Source organism: Rhinoraja longicauda, chromosome 22 (genome assembly GCF_053455715.1).
Source record: "Rhinoraja longicauda isolate Sanriku21f chromosome 22, sRhiLon1.1, whole genome shotgun sequence".
Taxonomy (NCBI): domain Eukaryota; kingdom Metazoa; phylum Chordata; class Chondrichthyes; order Rajiformes; family Arhynchobatidae; genus Rhinoraja; species Rhinoraja longicauda.
In genome coordinates, this window is record NC_135974.1 from 1,403,359 (window position 1) to 1,419,850 (window position 16,492).

The window sequence follows — 16,492 nt, forward strand, 5'->3', positions numbered from 1 at the left end:
TCTCCAAAGATGCTGCCCGACCCGCTTAGTTACTCCAGCATTTTGTGTCTTTCCACCAGCTGTCAGTGGTGGGAATGAAGGAGAAGTTCATCAATTGTTCTGCCTCCCTCATCCACTGATGATCTGGACCCTGTTCAACTGTAGATTAAAAGAAACGAAATGAATTATTGTTTTATATATCATGGATGCAGTTAGAGTACAAACATTGAACCAAATTACTTCCACTGCAAACTATTATCTTTTTTAGATGTGGTCTAATTTCCATTTATATTAATATACCACATCATGTTCCAGCACAAAGGCATAATAGCATATTTTGTGTTTCTAGGTTCTGTTCTGGGGACTCCGAGACCTCAAACGTATACAGTTTTTTGAAGTGGAGCAGCCCCAAGTGACGATGGAGTGTGGTGGCCAGAAATTAGAATCTGAAATCATTGCAAGTTACAAGGAGAACCCAAACTTCAATGAACTTGTGAAATGTTTTGAAGTGGTGCGTAGCAAACTATTTTGGGGAAAAAATATAACCTGTTAACAGACAAAGTCTGGTTTGGTGAAGATCTAGAGCTGAAGATAAGAGGGATAAGATGGGCTTGCGGAGGCAGTGGTTGATTATCTCTTGAATAAGGTATCACAAAATGCTGAAGTAACTCAGCAGGTCAGGCAGCATCTAGGAGAGAAGGAATGGGTGACGTTTCGGGTCGAGACCCTTCTTCAGACTTCAGACATCAGTCTGAAGAAGGGTCTCGACCCGAAACATCACCCATTCCTTCTCTCCTAGATGCTGCCTGACCTGCTGAGTTACTCCAGCATTTTGTGAATAAATACCTTCGATTTGTACCAGCATCTGCAGTTATTTTCCTACCCCCTTGAATAAGTTCCCTTTGAGTAAGTTTATTGGCCAAGTATGTACACATACAAGGAATGTGCCTTGGTGCTCCGCTCGCAAGTAACAACACGAACATATAGTAAACAATTAAGAATAAAGCAAAAGACATTAAAACATTAAGAATACAACATTACGGTTTAAACATGTGAGTGAAATATACTGGAGCAAAAAGGCACGACAGACTTTTGGTTGTTGAGCAGAGCTACAAATCGTGAAAAAAACTGTTTTTATGCCTGGCTGTGACAGCTTTGACAATAGACAATAGGTGCAGGAGTAGGCCATTTGGCCCTTCGAGCCAGCACCACTATTCAATGTGATCATGGCTGATCATTCTCAATCAGTACCCTGTTCTTGCCTTCTCCCCATACCCCCTGACTCCACTATCCTTAAGAGCTCTATCTAGCTCTCTCTTTAATGCATTCAGAGAATTGGCCTCTACTGCCTTCTGAGGCAGAGAATTCCACAGATTCACAACTCTCTGACTGAAAAAGGTTTTCCTCATCTCCGTTCTAAATGGCCTACCCCTTATTCTTAAACTGTGGCCCCTGGTTCTGGACTCCCCCATCATTGGGAACATGTTTCCTGCTTCTAACATGTCCAACCCTTTAATAATCTTATGTTTCGTTAAGATTCCCTCTCATCCTAAATTCCAGTGTATACAAGCCTAGTCGCTCCAGTCTTTCAACATATGACAGTCCCGCCATTCCGGGAATTAACCTAGTAAACCTACGCTGCACACCCTCAATAGCAAGAATATCCTTCCTCAAATTTGGAGACCAAAACTGCACACAGTACTCCAGGTGCGGTCTCACTAGGGCCCTATACAACTGCAGAAGGACCTCTTTACTCCTATACTCAACTCCTCTTATGAAGGCCAACATTCCATTGGCTTTCTTCACTGCCTGCTGTACCTGCTTGCTTCTTTTCAGTGACTGATGCACTGGGATACCCAGATCTCGTTGTACGTCCCCTTTTCCTAACTTGACACCATTCAGATAATAATCTGCCTTCCTGTTCTTACCACCACAGTGCATAACCTCACACTTATCCACATTAAACTGCATCTGCCATGCATCCGCCCACTCACACAACCTGTCCAAGTCACCCTGCAACCTCATAGCATCTTCCTCACAGTTCACACTACCACCCAGCTTTGTATCATCTGCAAATTTGCTAATGGTGCTTTTAATCCCTTCATCCAAGTCATTAATGTATATTGTAAATAGCCTTGCGGTACCCTACTAGTCACTGCCTGCCATTCTGAAAGGGACCCATTTATCCCCCACTCTTTGCTTTCTGCCAACCAATTTTCTATCCATGTCAGTACCCTACCCCCAATACCATGTGCTCTAATTTTGCCCACTAATCTCCTATGTGGGACCTTGTCGAAGGCTTTCTGAAAGTCGAGGTACACCACATCCACCGGCTCTCCCCTGTCAATTTTCCTAGTTACATCCTCAAAAAATTCCAGAAGATTAGTCAAGCATGATTTCCCCTTCGTAAATCCATGCTGACTTGGAACGAGCCTGTTACTGCTATCCAAATGCTCCGCAATCTCGTATTTTATAATTGACTCCAGCATCTTCCCCACCACTGATGTCAGACTAACTTCTCTCTCCCTCCTTTCTTAAAAAGTGGGATAACATTAGCTACCCTCCAATCCACAGGAACTGATCCTGAATCTATAGAACATTGGAAAATGATTTCCAATGCGTCCACAATTTCTAGAGTCGCCTTCCAGAGGGAAGTGCTTCAAAGAGTTTGTGGCCAGGGTCAGAGGGGTCAGAGATGATCTTGCCCGCTCGCGTCCTGTGGCCCAATGCAGTGTACACTTCGTCAATGGGGGGGAAGGTTGCAGCCAACAACCTTCTCCGCTGATCGAACGTTTTACGGATAGTCCGCTGGGTTTTGTGCGTGGGACATTGTGACATGAATTTGGTTGAGTCTTGTTGAAGAAGTAACCAAGAAGGTTGATGGAGACAGGACCATAGATGTGGTAAATATGGACCAACAATGCCTTTGATAAGGTTCCACATGGTAGGGTAGGCTGCCCTGGTAGATTAGATCGCACAGCATCCTCACTCATTTCAATTCCAAGACCCTCAGAAGTAGCAGCTGATAGTTTCATTATCCGGGCCATTCTGTCTGTAGCTGGAACTCTGCATCTGCATCGCCCGGTTACTCAGGATTCAGCTGAAGGGTTCTGGAATGGAGTGAGCTCAATCCATGGCCCGTCTGTGGCCAGGAGTGTGTCTGGAATTCGTTCATTCTGCACTAGAACAGGGTGGGGAAGGAGAATACAGCTCCACAGAGCAACAGTACTTCCCAGATTCCAGAACAACACTATTAAAGCATTGTCTGGACAGGCACGAGTGGGTAGGGTATCGAGGGACTTGCAATTAATGCAGGAAAATTAGATTAGTGTACGCCACGCCTTGGTGGCTGAAGGACTTGGTTCTGACTCTCTGATTCTATTCTAATGTGGCAGTGGTGTAATGTGCCATTGTTGGCCTCCCCAGGTCAAACTGCAGTGCTATTTTCTCGAGAATTATTTAACTGGAACTGGGCAGGACGGTGGCGCAGTGGTAGAGCTACTGCCCTACAATGCCAGAGACCCGGGTTTGATCCTGACTTGTGATTGTCTGTATGGAGTTTGTACGTTCTCCCCGTGACCTGCGTGGGTTTTTTTCCCCAGATCTTCGGTTTCCTCCCACACTCCAAAGACGTACAGGTTTGTAGGTTAATTGGCTTGGTGTGAGTGTAAATTGCCTCTAGTGTGCGTAGGGTAGTGTTAACGTGTGGGGATGGCTGGTCAGTGTGGACTCGGTGGACAAAAGGAGCTGTTTCTGCGCTGTATTTCTAAACTAAGCTAAAGTTTTGCTTCCCAGGAGCTGCCGGAGCAGATGTACCTTCACCCGCCCCTGAGCATCGTGGTGATGGAACAGCGCGCGTTTGGCCACACGGTCCTCGTGGGCTCCTACACCGTCACCAACCTGCAGCAGTTTTCCCTGGAGGAACTGCAGGAGAGTTCAAGCCATGAAGAGGCACAACCCAAGCCCCAAAGTAAGGACAAATGGGATAAAAGCAGAGAAGCATAGAAAACAGGTGCAGGAGGAGGACATTTGGCCCTTCGAGCCAGCACTGCCATTCATTGTGATCATGGCTGATCATCCACAATCAGTAACCCGTGCCTGCCTTCTCCAATATCCCTTGATTCCACTAGCCCTTAGAGCTCTATCTAACTCTCTTTTAAATTCATCCAGTGATTTGGCTTCCACTGCCCTCTGTGGCAGAGAATTCCACAAATTCACAACTTTCTGGGTGAAAAAGTTTTTCCTCGCCTCAGTTTTAAATGGCCTCCCCTTTATTCTTAGACTGTGGCCCCTGGTTCTGGACTCCCCCAACATTGGGAACATTTTTCCTACATCTAGCTTATCCAGTCCTTTCATAAATTAATATGTTTCTATAAGATCCCCTCTCGTCCTTCTAAACTCCAGTGGATACAAGCCCAGTCTTTCCAATCTCTCCTCATATGACAGTCCCGCCATCCCGGGGATTAATCTCGTGATAAAAAGATTTGAGAACAGAATTATTATACTGTCCAGGAACAGCGTCTGTAAATTAACTGGCTGAATTGCTTCTCCAATGTTAACTCAAGGGTCTCAGGTACTGGTTCAGTGCAGCAGCTCGGTAAACCTACACCAGATCTCTGATCATTCTTCCAATGCTGTGCGGGAGCTTGGGCAGGAGGTGGGGTGTGGGTGGGGGGGGGGGGGAGAGGTGGCTGAGGGTAAGATGGTGTGGGATTGGGGGGGGCGCGAGGAGACATGGCAGTGTGGGGGGTGGCTGGTTGTGGAGAAGGTGCGGGGTGAGATGGTGCGTGGTGGGGCAGGTGGTGTAGGACGGGGCAGGGCATGGTGAGGTGGGTGGTGAGGTGGGTGGTGAGGTGAGGTGGCGGGGGCTGAGACGGTGCGGGGTGGGGCAGGTGGTGTGGGACGGGGCAGGGCATGGTGAGGTGGGTGGTGAGGTGAGGTGGCGGGGGCTGAGACGGTGCGGGGTGGGGCAGGTGGTGTGGGATTGGGCAGGTTGGGGCGGGGGTGAGTGTGATGGGCGTGGTGGGTGGCAAGGGGGAGTGGGGAAGTGAGGTGGGATTAGACGTGGCAGAGTGAAGTGGGGAGGGGTGCAGTGAGGGTGAGACGGTGTGGGGTGGGATGGGGGGCAAGGAGACGTGGCAGAGTGGGGAAGGTGGTGATGTGGGGGGGGCGTGGTTGGTTGTGGAGACGGTGCGGGGTGGGACGGGGCAGGGCATGGTCAGGTGGGTGGTGAGGTGAGGTGGCGGGAGGTGAGAGGGTGTGGGGTGGGGCAGGTGGTGTGGGACGCGGCAGGTTGAGGCTGGGATGGGGGTGGTGGGCGATGAGGGGGAGTGGGGAAGTGAGATGGGATTTGGGGCAGAGTGAAGTGGGTTGGGGGGCAGTGGAGGGTGAGAGGGTTTGGTATGGGACGGGGCAGATTGGGGCGGGGGGTGAGACTGTGATGGGGGTGGTGGGCGGTGAGGGGGAGTGGGGAAGTGAGATGGGGTGGGACGGGGAGCAGAGTGATGTAGGGTGAGGTTCAGCGGAGGGTGAGATGGTGTGGGGTGGGGCAGGCAACACTGGGCAAGAGAGCAGAAATTTCAATGTAGCATTTCATTTCAAAAAAGGCCCCTGTCAAATAACAAGTTAAACCCTTCCAAACATAATCCACATTTCCAATGCTTTCCCTTTTAGATTTCCATGAATCAGTTTTTAATGTTAATTTCTGCATGTTTAATGGAGACCATAGATTTTGGAATTTGCTCTTAACAGGAAGAGAGGCAGCCCCGCCAATCTCTAATGGAAGAGCTTCACAAATCACCCTTTCCATTGAACAAGAAGTGTCACCTCGGAGGATGAAAAGAGCTCTCAATGTTCTGAAGGTAAATGAATGTACCTCCCTACACACCAACACAGTTTAGTCTTGTTATTTGGTATTGGTTTATTACCGCCAAGTGTATCGAGATACAGTGAAAAACTTTGCGTGTTATCCTGGCAAAACATACCATACATGAGTACAACAGATAATGCAAGAGAAGGTAAATATACTGTTACAGTTACATAGAAAGTGATCCTCACACATTAACACTATCCTACACACACTAGCGACAATTTACACGTATACCAAGCCAATTAACATACAAACTTGTACGTCTTTGGAGCGTGGGAGGAAACGAAGATCTTGGAGAAAACCCACGCAGGTCATGGGGGGAACGTACAAACAGCGCCCGTAGTCGGGATCGAACCCGGGTCTCTGGCGCTTCAAGCGCTGAAAGGCAGCAACTCTACCGCTGCGCCACCGTGCCCCCCTTGACAGGGAACATTGAGAGATTGACTCAATCAACATCTGGAGGGCACAGTTTAGTTTAGATTATTATTCTCACATGTACTGAGATACTCAATAGTGAAAAGCTGCTATCCAGGCAAATGATAGCATACATGAAAATAAGTAAAAGAGTGAAATAACTGTAGCGAATCTTGCACGCAAACATGATGTTTAGAGAAAAGAAGAAGTGTTGTTGCATTTGATGCAGCCGACAAAATTATACGTTTTTTTCACCCAGAGAGTTGTGATTAAAACTGAGGTGAGAAGGAACTTTTTCACCCAGAGAGTTGTGAATTTGTGGAATTCTCTGCCACAGAGGGCAGTGGAGGGCAAATCACTGGATGGATTTAAGAGAGAGTTAGATAGATCTCTAGGGCTAGTGGAATCAAGGGATATGGGGAGAAGGCAGGCACAGGTTACTGATTGTGGATGATCAGCCATGATCACAATGAATGGCGGTGCTGGCTCAAAGGGCAGGCCTCCTCCTGCACCTATTTTCTATGTTTCTATGTTTCTAAGTAACTTGATGAAGGCAACATGGCCAATCATGCAGGAAGGTAAAAGTCCACCGGATACAAGGAAAGTTGGCAAGTTGAATTAACATTTATTTTTGAGAGAGAAAACTAAGAGTAATAATTGATGTGAGTTTGTGTTGCTGGAAGGCAGCAGGTTTCCGCAAGGCTCGTTCCCAGCTAGTGTGGTTAGATAGTGAACACGAATGTTGCAGAAAGTAGTGGACTGCTCAGGTGAGCGCCATGGTGACAAATGGGATTCAGAAGCGTCTGAGGTAGTGCGATTGTGAAAGACGAATGATGCAAGGGATTACAGTGTAGGAGCAGTAAGGGCAGGGATCTTGGTGGGCAGCAGGATAGGCTCAGCGGGTAAATGGTGACAAACACAAAATGCTGGAGTAACTCAGCGGGTCAGGCAGCATCTCTGGAGAGAAGGTTTCGGGTCGAGACCCTTCTTCGGACTGAAAGACACGCGAAAGGGAAAGAAGAGATATAAACGATGATGTAGAGAGAGATATAGAACAAATGAATGAAAAAATTGCAAAAAGAAAGTAACAATGTCAAAGGAAACTGGGCATTGTTAGCTGTTTGCTCGGTGAGAATGAAAAGCTGGTGTGACTTGGGTGGGGGAGTGATGGAGAGAGAGGGAAGACATGGGGTTACTTGAAGTTAGAGAAATCAATATTCATACCCCTGGGCTGTAAGCTGCTCAAGCAAAATATGAGATGCTGCTCCTCCAATTTGCATTTAGCCTCACTCTGACAATGGAGGAGACCTAGGATAGAAAGGTCAGTGTGGGAATGGGAAGGGGAATTAATGTGTTTAGCAACCGGGAGATCAGGTTGGTCCAGGCAGACTGAGTGATGATAACTTTGTTCAGCGGGTTGTTGCAGGAAAGTTATGCTGGATCTATATCTAAAATGTTAGGTAGACCGCAGGGAGGATCATAGTTGTTCAGATTAAAGATCAAGCTAAACCTTGCTTAACGCTTGTTGCCAAGCGAGTATGTTCTACACCAAAGCCATTGAGGTATACAGCACTGACATGACCCTCTGAGCTGTTCTAGTGTCATCACACCAATGATAAGTCAGCCGAGAGTGGAGAACTGAGATGAGGAAGTCTCATTTCCTGCTTTTCAGATACCGATGAAGAAACTGGCCGTGCAACCGAAACTGGACAGTGGGCCTGAAGAATTTGAGGAAAAGGTTGAATTGTCAGAACTGGACTGGTGGTCAAAGTACTACGCGTCTGTGGAGGAGATGGAGGTGAGGTAAAGCGGGCAAATGTCTCCTAGAGTCATAGAGTGATACAGTGTGGAAACAGGCCCTTCGGCCCAACTCTCCCATACCGGCCAACAATGTCCCAGCTACCTTAGTCCCACCTGCCTGCACTTGGTCCATAACCCTCCAAACCTGTCCTATCCATGTACCTGTCCAACTGTTTCTTAAACAATGGGATAGTCCCAGCCTCAACTACCTCCTCTGGCAGCTTGTTCCATACACCCACCACCCTCTGTGTGAAAAAGTTACCCCTCAGATTCCTATTAAATCTTTTCCCCTTCACCTCGAACCTATGTCCTGTTCTGCCATCTCCACTGAGATGGGCGTAGCTGAGAATCTTTGCTAAAGACTTATGCAGTTTGTGACTGTGCATACTATGGCAACAAATGCAATTCATTACACTGAGGCGTCCAGTTAGAAATCTTTGATCTACCTTTAGCTCCAGTTTAATGTCACAGAATAAAAGTGTCCACATTCTGACGTGTGCCCCCACAGGTTGTACAGTCTGTGCCTCACGAACGATATGTTGCCACTGACTCTAGCAACAGCCACTGACCGTTCACAAGGTTACCATGATTTGCTCTTATACTCACTAATTTCCTGACATTATTTGTGACCTGTTTTTAAGAGTCATGCAGCACGGAACCAGGCCCTTCGCAACCTGTCCACGCTGACCAACATGCCCCATCTAGTCCCACTTGCCAGCATTTGTTCCACATCCTTCTGAACTTTTCCTATCCCTGTACCTGTCCTAGTGTGTTTCATAAAGTGCCAGTGAACCTGCCTCAACTATCTCCTCTGGCAGCTTCATCTACCACCCTTTGTGTAAAAAATGTTGTCTCTCAGGTTCCCATTAAATCTTTCCCCTCACCTTGAACCAATGTCCCCTGGTTCTTGATTTAGCCTAACCTGAGAAAGAGACTGTGAATCCAACCTCTGTATCCCCTTCATGATTCTATACACGTCTGGACAAGCAAGATGCAGGAAAAATGTTCCCAATGTTGGGGGAGGTCCAGAACCAGGGGCCACAGTCTAAGAATAAAGGGGAGGCCATTTAAAACTGAGGTGAAAAAAATCTATTTCACCCAGAGAGTTGTGAATTTGTGGAATTCTCTGCCACAGAGGGCCGTGGAGGCCACTGGATGAATTTAAAAGAGAGTCTGGATGTTTCAATGAGGTCGCTCATGTCAGAAACAAGTCGATGATCATGTTGTCCAAATGGTACTGTTGTCAAGGATGGGTTAGGGTATGTAGGTTGGGTCTGAGGGAGCGGTGAATCCAACATTCGGTACCTGCCTTACCACAGGTGACTTGGGCATCTTTATAGTCTCACAGGACAACTACACGTGAGCTAGCACCTGGAGTGAGGGTGTTGGGCACCATATCCGAGGATGGATGTGCCGGTTCTGGAGAGGGTCCAGAGGAGGTTTACAGCAATGACCCCAGGAATGAGTAGGTTACCTAATGATGAGCGTTTGTCGGCACTGGGCCTGTACTCACTGGTGTTTAGCAGAATGAGGAGGGGCCTCATTGAAACGTACAGATTAGTGAAAGGCTTGGACAGTTCTTTTAGGAAGGAAATGAGGAGAAATTTCTTTAATCAGAGGGTGGTTAATCTGTGCCACAGAATGCTATGGAGGCCAAGTCAATGGATATTTTTAAGGCAGAGATAGATAGGTTTTTTGCTTCGTACATGTGTCAAAGGTTATGGGGAAAAGGCAGGAGAATGGGGTTAGGAGGGAGAGATAGATCAGCCATGATTGAATGGCAGAGTAGACTTGATGGGCCGATTGGCCTAATTCTACTCCTATCACTTATGACCTGATGTTGCCATGAAGTTTTATATCTGCCTCTCTAATGAGGCAATGGTTGTTCTCGAAACATTTTGTAAAGAGGACAACTCCAGGTGGATTTCACCTGCGGGAGCAGCAGATCGACCTTGGCCGTCACCTGTAACCATTCAACCACTTTCCCAAGAACAGGCCTCAGTCTAATCGCCCTCGAATCTCCTGCATTCTGTGTCTGTTCTTTCTTGCTCATCTTTCCTAAACAGAGCCTTTGAGTGGTGGTATTCCAATACTCGAACGCCCGATCAAATCTGGGAAATGTGGAAAGGCCACGATGAATCCGCCCACTGTCTTTGCAGTTATTCCTTTGAAGAGCCTGGGATACAGCCCATCAGCTCCAGGGGATTTGATGATCTTTGGTTCCGTTAAATTGCCGAGTACTTTTTATCTGGTGCTGGTGGGCCAGTGTTTTCTGATCAGCTCATGAGCTGCAGGATAATGTTCGTCTGTGCCCTTCACTACTGAATTTTGTACCACTATTGGGAAGCTGCTTGTGTTTTATACTATGGACACAGTTGCAACACATTCGTTCATATTCTGATGCTTCTTTATTTCCGTTAATTCCCAAGTCTCACCCTCTGAGCAGCTGATGTTTGTTTCATCTACCCTCTTCCTTGTTACTCGTGTGGAAGCCATTTCTGTGCTCCGTGATCATCCTGTAATCATGTGACTTCCATCTCACTGTGAGCCGTGCTGCCAAACTGGTCTCTTTGTTGAACCTTTGATTCATTAATACTCCCAATTAATACTTAAGTATTAGAGCTCTTCAATACTCCCCCTGTGCCCAACCGTTCACTGTGAATGTCTTGCCCTGGTTTGACCTCAAAAAACACCTCAGTGTATTCATTTATCGGAATTAAACTCGTTAGCCATTCCTCAGTCCTCTTGCCCAGTTGATCACGATCTTGCTATAAATTTTGATAACCTTCTTCATTGTCTACAATATCATTGATATCAATAATATTAATCAGCCAAAACATTATGACCACTGACAGGTGAAGTGAATAACATTGATTATCTTGTTACAATGGCACCTGTCAAGGGGTGGGATATATCAGGCAGCAAGTGAACAGTTAGTTCTTGAAGTTGATGTGATGGATGCAGGAGAAATGGGCAGGAGTAAAGACCTGAGCGACTTTCACAAGGGCCAACTTGTTATGGCCAGCCGACTGGGTCAGAGCATCTCTGAAACGGCAAGGCTTGTGGGGTGCTCCCGGTCAGCAGTGGTGAGTACCTACCGACAGTGGTCCGAGGAGGGACAAACCACAAACCGGCAACAGACAGGGTGTTGGGCGCCGAAGGCTCATCGATGCGTGAGGGCAACGAAGGCTATCCTGTCTGGTCCGAACCGACAGAAGATCTACTGTGGCAAAAGGCACAGAAAATGTTAATGGTGGTCACGGGAGGAATGTGTCACAATACACAGTGCATCGCACCCTGCTGCGTATGGGGCTGCACACGGAGGACCAACAGCATATTAGGCAGGTGGGCATAATGTTTTGGCTCATCAGGTCGTACTGTTTTGGCTGATCGGTGTATATCCTATAAACCAAGGGATCTAGTTATCATTGCACCAAATAGAGATTCTTTCGTGCTAAAGTGAGAATGAAATATCATTCAGCGAACACAGGAAAGCTCAAGAATGTGGTGCGGATAATAAGGTTTCGAATTTGAGGCTTAGACACATTCTTGATGGAGAAGTGGAAACTTTATCCTACTGCTAATGAGATTTGAAAACGCTTGCCCAATATTCCCAATGTCTTAACCTGTATTAGATTTTTGTTTTGTATTTTGTTCAGGTCAAGTAGGTGAATATTTGAAATTGTTGGATGATACATGAACACATGTATGACGAAAAAATACTGACAATTTTGTTTGTTTTTTTAGAATAAAGAGATTGAAGAGGAAGAAGGGGAAGTGACTGAGATGGGCAAGTATTATATAGAGCAGGGGAATAGAGGCCACAGCAGCGACTGCCCCTGGACCCTGCTCCACCCCCCAGACATAATACACCGACACCTGAACCCTTCCAACCCAAGGCAGTCTGCATCATTGGCTGCCCATCACCATGCTAAACATTCATTTCCAGTTGAGGATAAATAATATCCATTTAGTGTATTGTCACGTGTACACAAAATGCTGGACTAACTCAGCACCTCATATTTCACTGACATGGTGACACAGTGGCGCAGCGGTAGAGTTGCTGCCTTACAGCGCTTGCGGCACCGGAGACCCGGGTTCGATCCCAACTACGGGCGCTGTCTGTATGGAGTTTGTACGTTCTCCCCGTGACTGCAGGGGTTTTCTCCGAGATCTTCGGTTTCCTCCCACACTCCAAAGGCGTACAGGTTTGTAGGTTAATTGGCTTGGTATAAGTGTAAATTGTCCCTCGTGTGTGTAGGGTGGCGTTAGTGTGCGGGGATTGCTGGTCGGCGCGGACCCGGTGGGTCGAAGGGCCTGTTTCCACGCTGTATCTCTAAACTAAATTAAACTAAACTTGGGCAGCTTACGATATGATACGATACGATAAAACGTTATTCATCCCCGGAGGGAAATTGCTCTGCCAACAGTCACAACACACAACAATGTACACCAAAACCTGTAATTAAAAGTGGAAAAAAAAGAAAAGGACAAGCGACTGTTGGCTAGCTGCCGTGTGCACAGCGCCTTCACCAGAACGTACGGACGAACAGCCCAACGTAGACTTATCTCCTGGGCAGAGGATTCTAAAACTAGAGTGCCCCCCCTCCCCCACACCTGGTCCCCCTTTGTTCTCCCACCGTCCCTCACGGCGGTGCCCCCACACCAGGTCCTCCATTGTTATTCATGGCGGTCTCCCCACGCCAGGTCCTCCATTGTCATCCCCGCCCCCCCCCCCCCCCTCACGCTTCACCACCGTCGAGGGTCCCGTTGCTGCTGAGGTCTCACCACCGTCGATGCTCCTGTTGCCGCCGTTGAGGCTTCTTCGGCCCAGGCAGGCCTCGACGCCCGGCTTCTCAGCATCGGTATGAATGTTGACCTCCAATTTCAAGTAACCCTTGCTTTCCCTCTCTCTCCATCTCTCCCCATTCCCAGTTCTCCAATCTGCTTTGTTGTCACCTTCTCCGAGCTAACAATGATCTATTCTACATTTTCCTTTAACCTCATCTCTTTTGATCTCTTGCACTTCCTTATCTCCATCACACCCTCTCCTCTGACGCTCAGTCTGAAGAAGGGTCTTGACCCGAAACGTCACCCATTCCTTCTCTCCAGAGATGCTGCCTGTCCCGCTGAGTTACTCCAGCATATCTTTGATGACCCTTCTTCAGACTGTCTCAGGAGAGGGACATAGAGATAAGGAAGAGTAAGAGATCAAAAGAGATGCAGATCAAATAAAATGTAGAATAGACCATTATTAGCTAGAAGGTGACAACAAAGCAAACAGAGATACAATATAATCTGAGGGACAGTCAGACTGGTCAGAGAACTGGGAAGAAGGAGGGGTGGTGAGAGAGGGAAAGCAAAGGTTACTTGATGTTCGATAGGTCGATATTCATATCGCTGGGGTGCAAACTGCCCAAGCAAAATATTAGGTGCTTTCCTTCCAATTTGTGTTGGGCCTCACTCTGACATGGAGGAGGCCCAGGACAGAAATGTCAGTGTGGGAATGGGAGGGGGAGTTAAAGAGAGATAAATTAGTTTGTAATTGAAGAGGGTGGTTTATCACTATGACCTCAAGGTAAGTTGGCAATGGGTAATAACTGCTGTTCTTGCCACATCCCTAAACTGTAAAAATCATTTGTTAGAGTGCAGAAGAGATTTGCCAGGATGTTGCCCTGAAATTATAAGGAAAGGTTGAATAGGCTGGGATTGCTTCCTTGGAACGGAAGCTCAACTTGCCTGTTGGATGGGAGTATTTTTTGCGTGTTGGACGGGAGTATTTTTTGCGTGTTGGATGGGAGTATTTTTGTGTTCTGTTCTGAGCAATCTCCGTGAGTGGGAACTGAACCTTCTGCTGTTAGTTTGATGCCACAATGATCATTTAGAAGAAATCACAAGCTACAGCACAGAAATGGTGTTGACTTGTCTCCTGGTATACAATATGGAATTATGTACTCACTTGCTCACTTTTCAAAGAAGATGAAGGCATTAGCAGCACGGTGGCGCAGCGGTAGAGTTGCTGCCTGACAGCGCTTGCAGCGCCAGACACCTGAGTTCGATGCCGACTCCGGGTGCTGTCTGTACGGAGTTTGTACGTTCTCCCCATGACCACATGGTTTTTCTCTGAGATCTTCGGTTTCCCCCCACACTCCAAGGATGTACAGGGTTGTAGGTTAATTGGCTTGGTATCAGTGTAAATTATCTCTGGTGTGTGTAGGATAATGTTAATGTTAATCGCACATGTGGACTCAGTGGGCCGAAGGGTTGGACTCAGTGGGCCGAAGGGCCTGTTTCTGCACTGTATCTCTAAACTAAACTAAACTAAACATTACTAAACAGGGCTGGTCAGAGGTTGAGGCTGAAATATCGTACAGACACATAAGCAGACTGCCCCTCCCCATCCCCAAGATCATGAGTTCTCAGATAAAAGATTGATCTGAAATGTTAGCAGTGTTTCTCTCTCCATGAATGCCGCAGAATGGCTGAGTGAGTCCACCATTTTCTCTTTTCCTTTTGATTTCTGGTTTCTCTGGTCCTTTGCCGGGCACTCATTCTCGATCTTGATGTTCGCAGATGTTGATCCATTGATGCCATCAAGTGATGATCTGGAAAGGGAGTTAATTGTACCCACAGAACAGCCAGTCAGAAAGAAGATCATTGCAACTTTTCAGGTAAACCCAGTCTCGCACATTCTCACACCACCCCTCTCCAGTGGCCAGGAATCTGACAGAATTACTCTGGGTTCCCTCTCTATTCCTTCAGCAGTTTGTATTTTTTGCTCATGATTTCAGAATCTACAGTTACTTGTGTCTATGAATGACATATCGGAGCGGCCTGGTGGTGCAGCAATAGAGTTGCTGCCCTACAGCGCCAGAGACCAGGGTTTGATCCTGACTACATGTGCTGTCTACATGGAGTTTGTACGTTCTCCCCGTGGCCTGCGTGGGTTTTCTCTGGGTGCTTTGGTTCATCATAATCATAATAGTACTTTATTAGGCAAGTATGTTTTGCAACATACGAGGAATTTGATTTGCCATACAGTCATACCAATAATGAGCAACAAGACACCCAAATACATTTCAACATGAGCATCCACCACAGCGACTCCCCCACATTCCTCACTGTGATGGAAGGCAAAAAAAGTTCAATCTTCCCTTCTTTGTCCTCCTGTGGTCGGAGGCCTCGAACCTTCCGTTGTCAGGGGGATCTTGCCTCCCGCAGCCTGCGGTCGAGCCCTCCGCATCGGGGCAATCAAGCTCCCGCATCGGGGGGGGGGGGGATCTCAGCTCCCCGCGCTGGGCGATCAGACCCCGGGTCGGGACTAGTTGAACTTCTTGCGACTTTGGAGCTTCCCGACATCAGTCTCTACCCGAGACTGCGAGCTCCTTGATGTTGAAATCCGCAGGCCACAGTTGGAGCGTTGATCCCAGGCAAGGGGTCACACGCTCCGATGGTAAGTCTACGGCCCCGCGGTGGGGCTCAAAGTCAGTCTCGAGCAAGGCCGCCAGCTCCACGATGTTAGGCCGCAGAGCGACCGGAGATACGATCCGCAAAACAATCGCATCTCCGGCAAGGTAAGAGATTGAAAAAAAATTCCCCTGACCTCCCTCCCCCCCCACACACACATAAAACCAACCAGAGAATATTAACACAAACTTTTAAAACACACTAAAAATAACAAAAAGATGAAAAGACAGACTGTTGGCGAGGCTGCCATCACTGACAGCGCCATCTGGTGGAACACCACCCCCCACACTCCAAATATTTGTAAGCTAATTAGCTTGGTATAAGTGTAAATTGTCCCTGGTGTGTATAGGATAGTGTGAGTGTGCGAGGATCGCTGGTCGGTGCGGATTCAATAGGCTAAAGGGCATGTTTCCATGTAATCCTCCAACATTTTCGTCACCTTCAACAGGATCCCACTACTAGCCACATCTTCCCATCTCTACCCCTTTCTGCTTTCTGCAGAGACCGTTCCCTCCGAAACACCCTGGTCAACTCGTCCCTTCCCACCCAAACCACCCCCTCCCCAGGTACTTTCCCCTGCAACCGCAGGAGATGCAACACCTGTCCATTTACCTTCCCCCTCAACTCCATCCACGGACCCAAACAGTCTTTCCAGGTGAGGCAGAGGTTCACTTGCACCTCCTCCAACCTCATCTATTGTATCCGCTGTTCCAGGTGTCAACTTCTCTACATCGGCGAGACCAAGCGCAGGCTCGGCGATCGTTTCCCTGAGCACCTCCACTCAGTCCGTCTTAACCTACCTGATCTCCTGGTGGCTCAGCTCTTCAACTCCCCCTCCCTTTCCCAAACTGAATTTTCTGCCCTGGGCCTCCTCCATTGTCAGAGTGAGGCCCAGGGCAAAATGGAGGAACAGCACCTCATATTTCGCTTGGGCAGCTTACACCCCAGCTTTCTCTCTCCATC

At 47.7% G+C, this 16,492-nt stretch overlaps 1 protein-coding gene across 1 annotated transcript in view; it reads left to right on the forward strand.

The window, feature by feature from the left end:
• fer1l4 (fer-1 like family member 4) overlaps positions 1-16,492 on the forward strand; it is a 116,154-nt gene that overhangs the window by 56,465 nt on the left and 43,197 nt on the right. The window contains exons 28-33 of the mRNA XM_078419230.1: positions 329-490; positions 3,775-3,949; positions 5,731-5,840; positions 7,935-8,060; positions 11,810-11,852; positions 14,636-14,733. Coding sequence (XP_078275356.1) covers positions 329-490; positions 3,775-3,949; positions 5,731-5,840; positions 7,935-8,060; positions 11,810-11,852; positions 14,636-14,733 — 714 coding nt within the window. The remainder of the gene's footprint in view (positions 1-328; positions 491-3,774; positions 3,950-5,730; positions 5,841-7,934; positions 8,061-11,809; positions 11,853-14,635; positions 14,734-16,492) is intronic.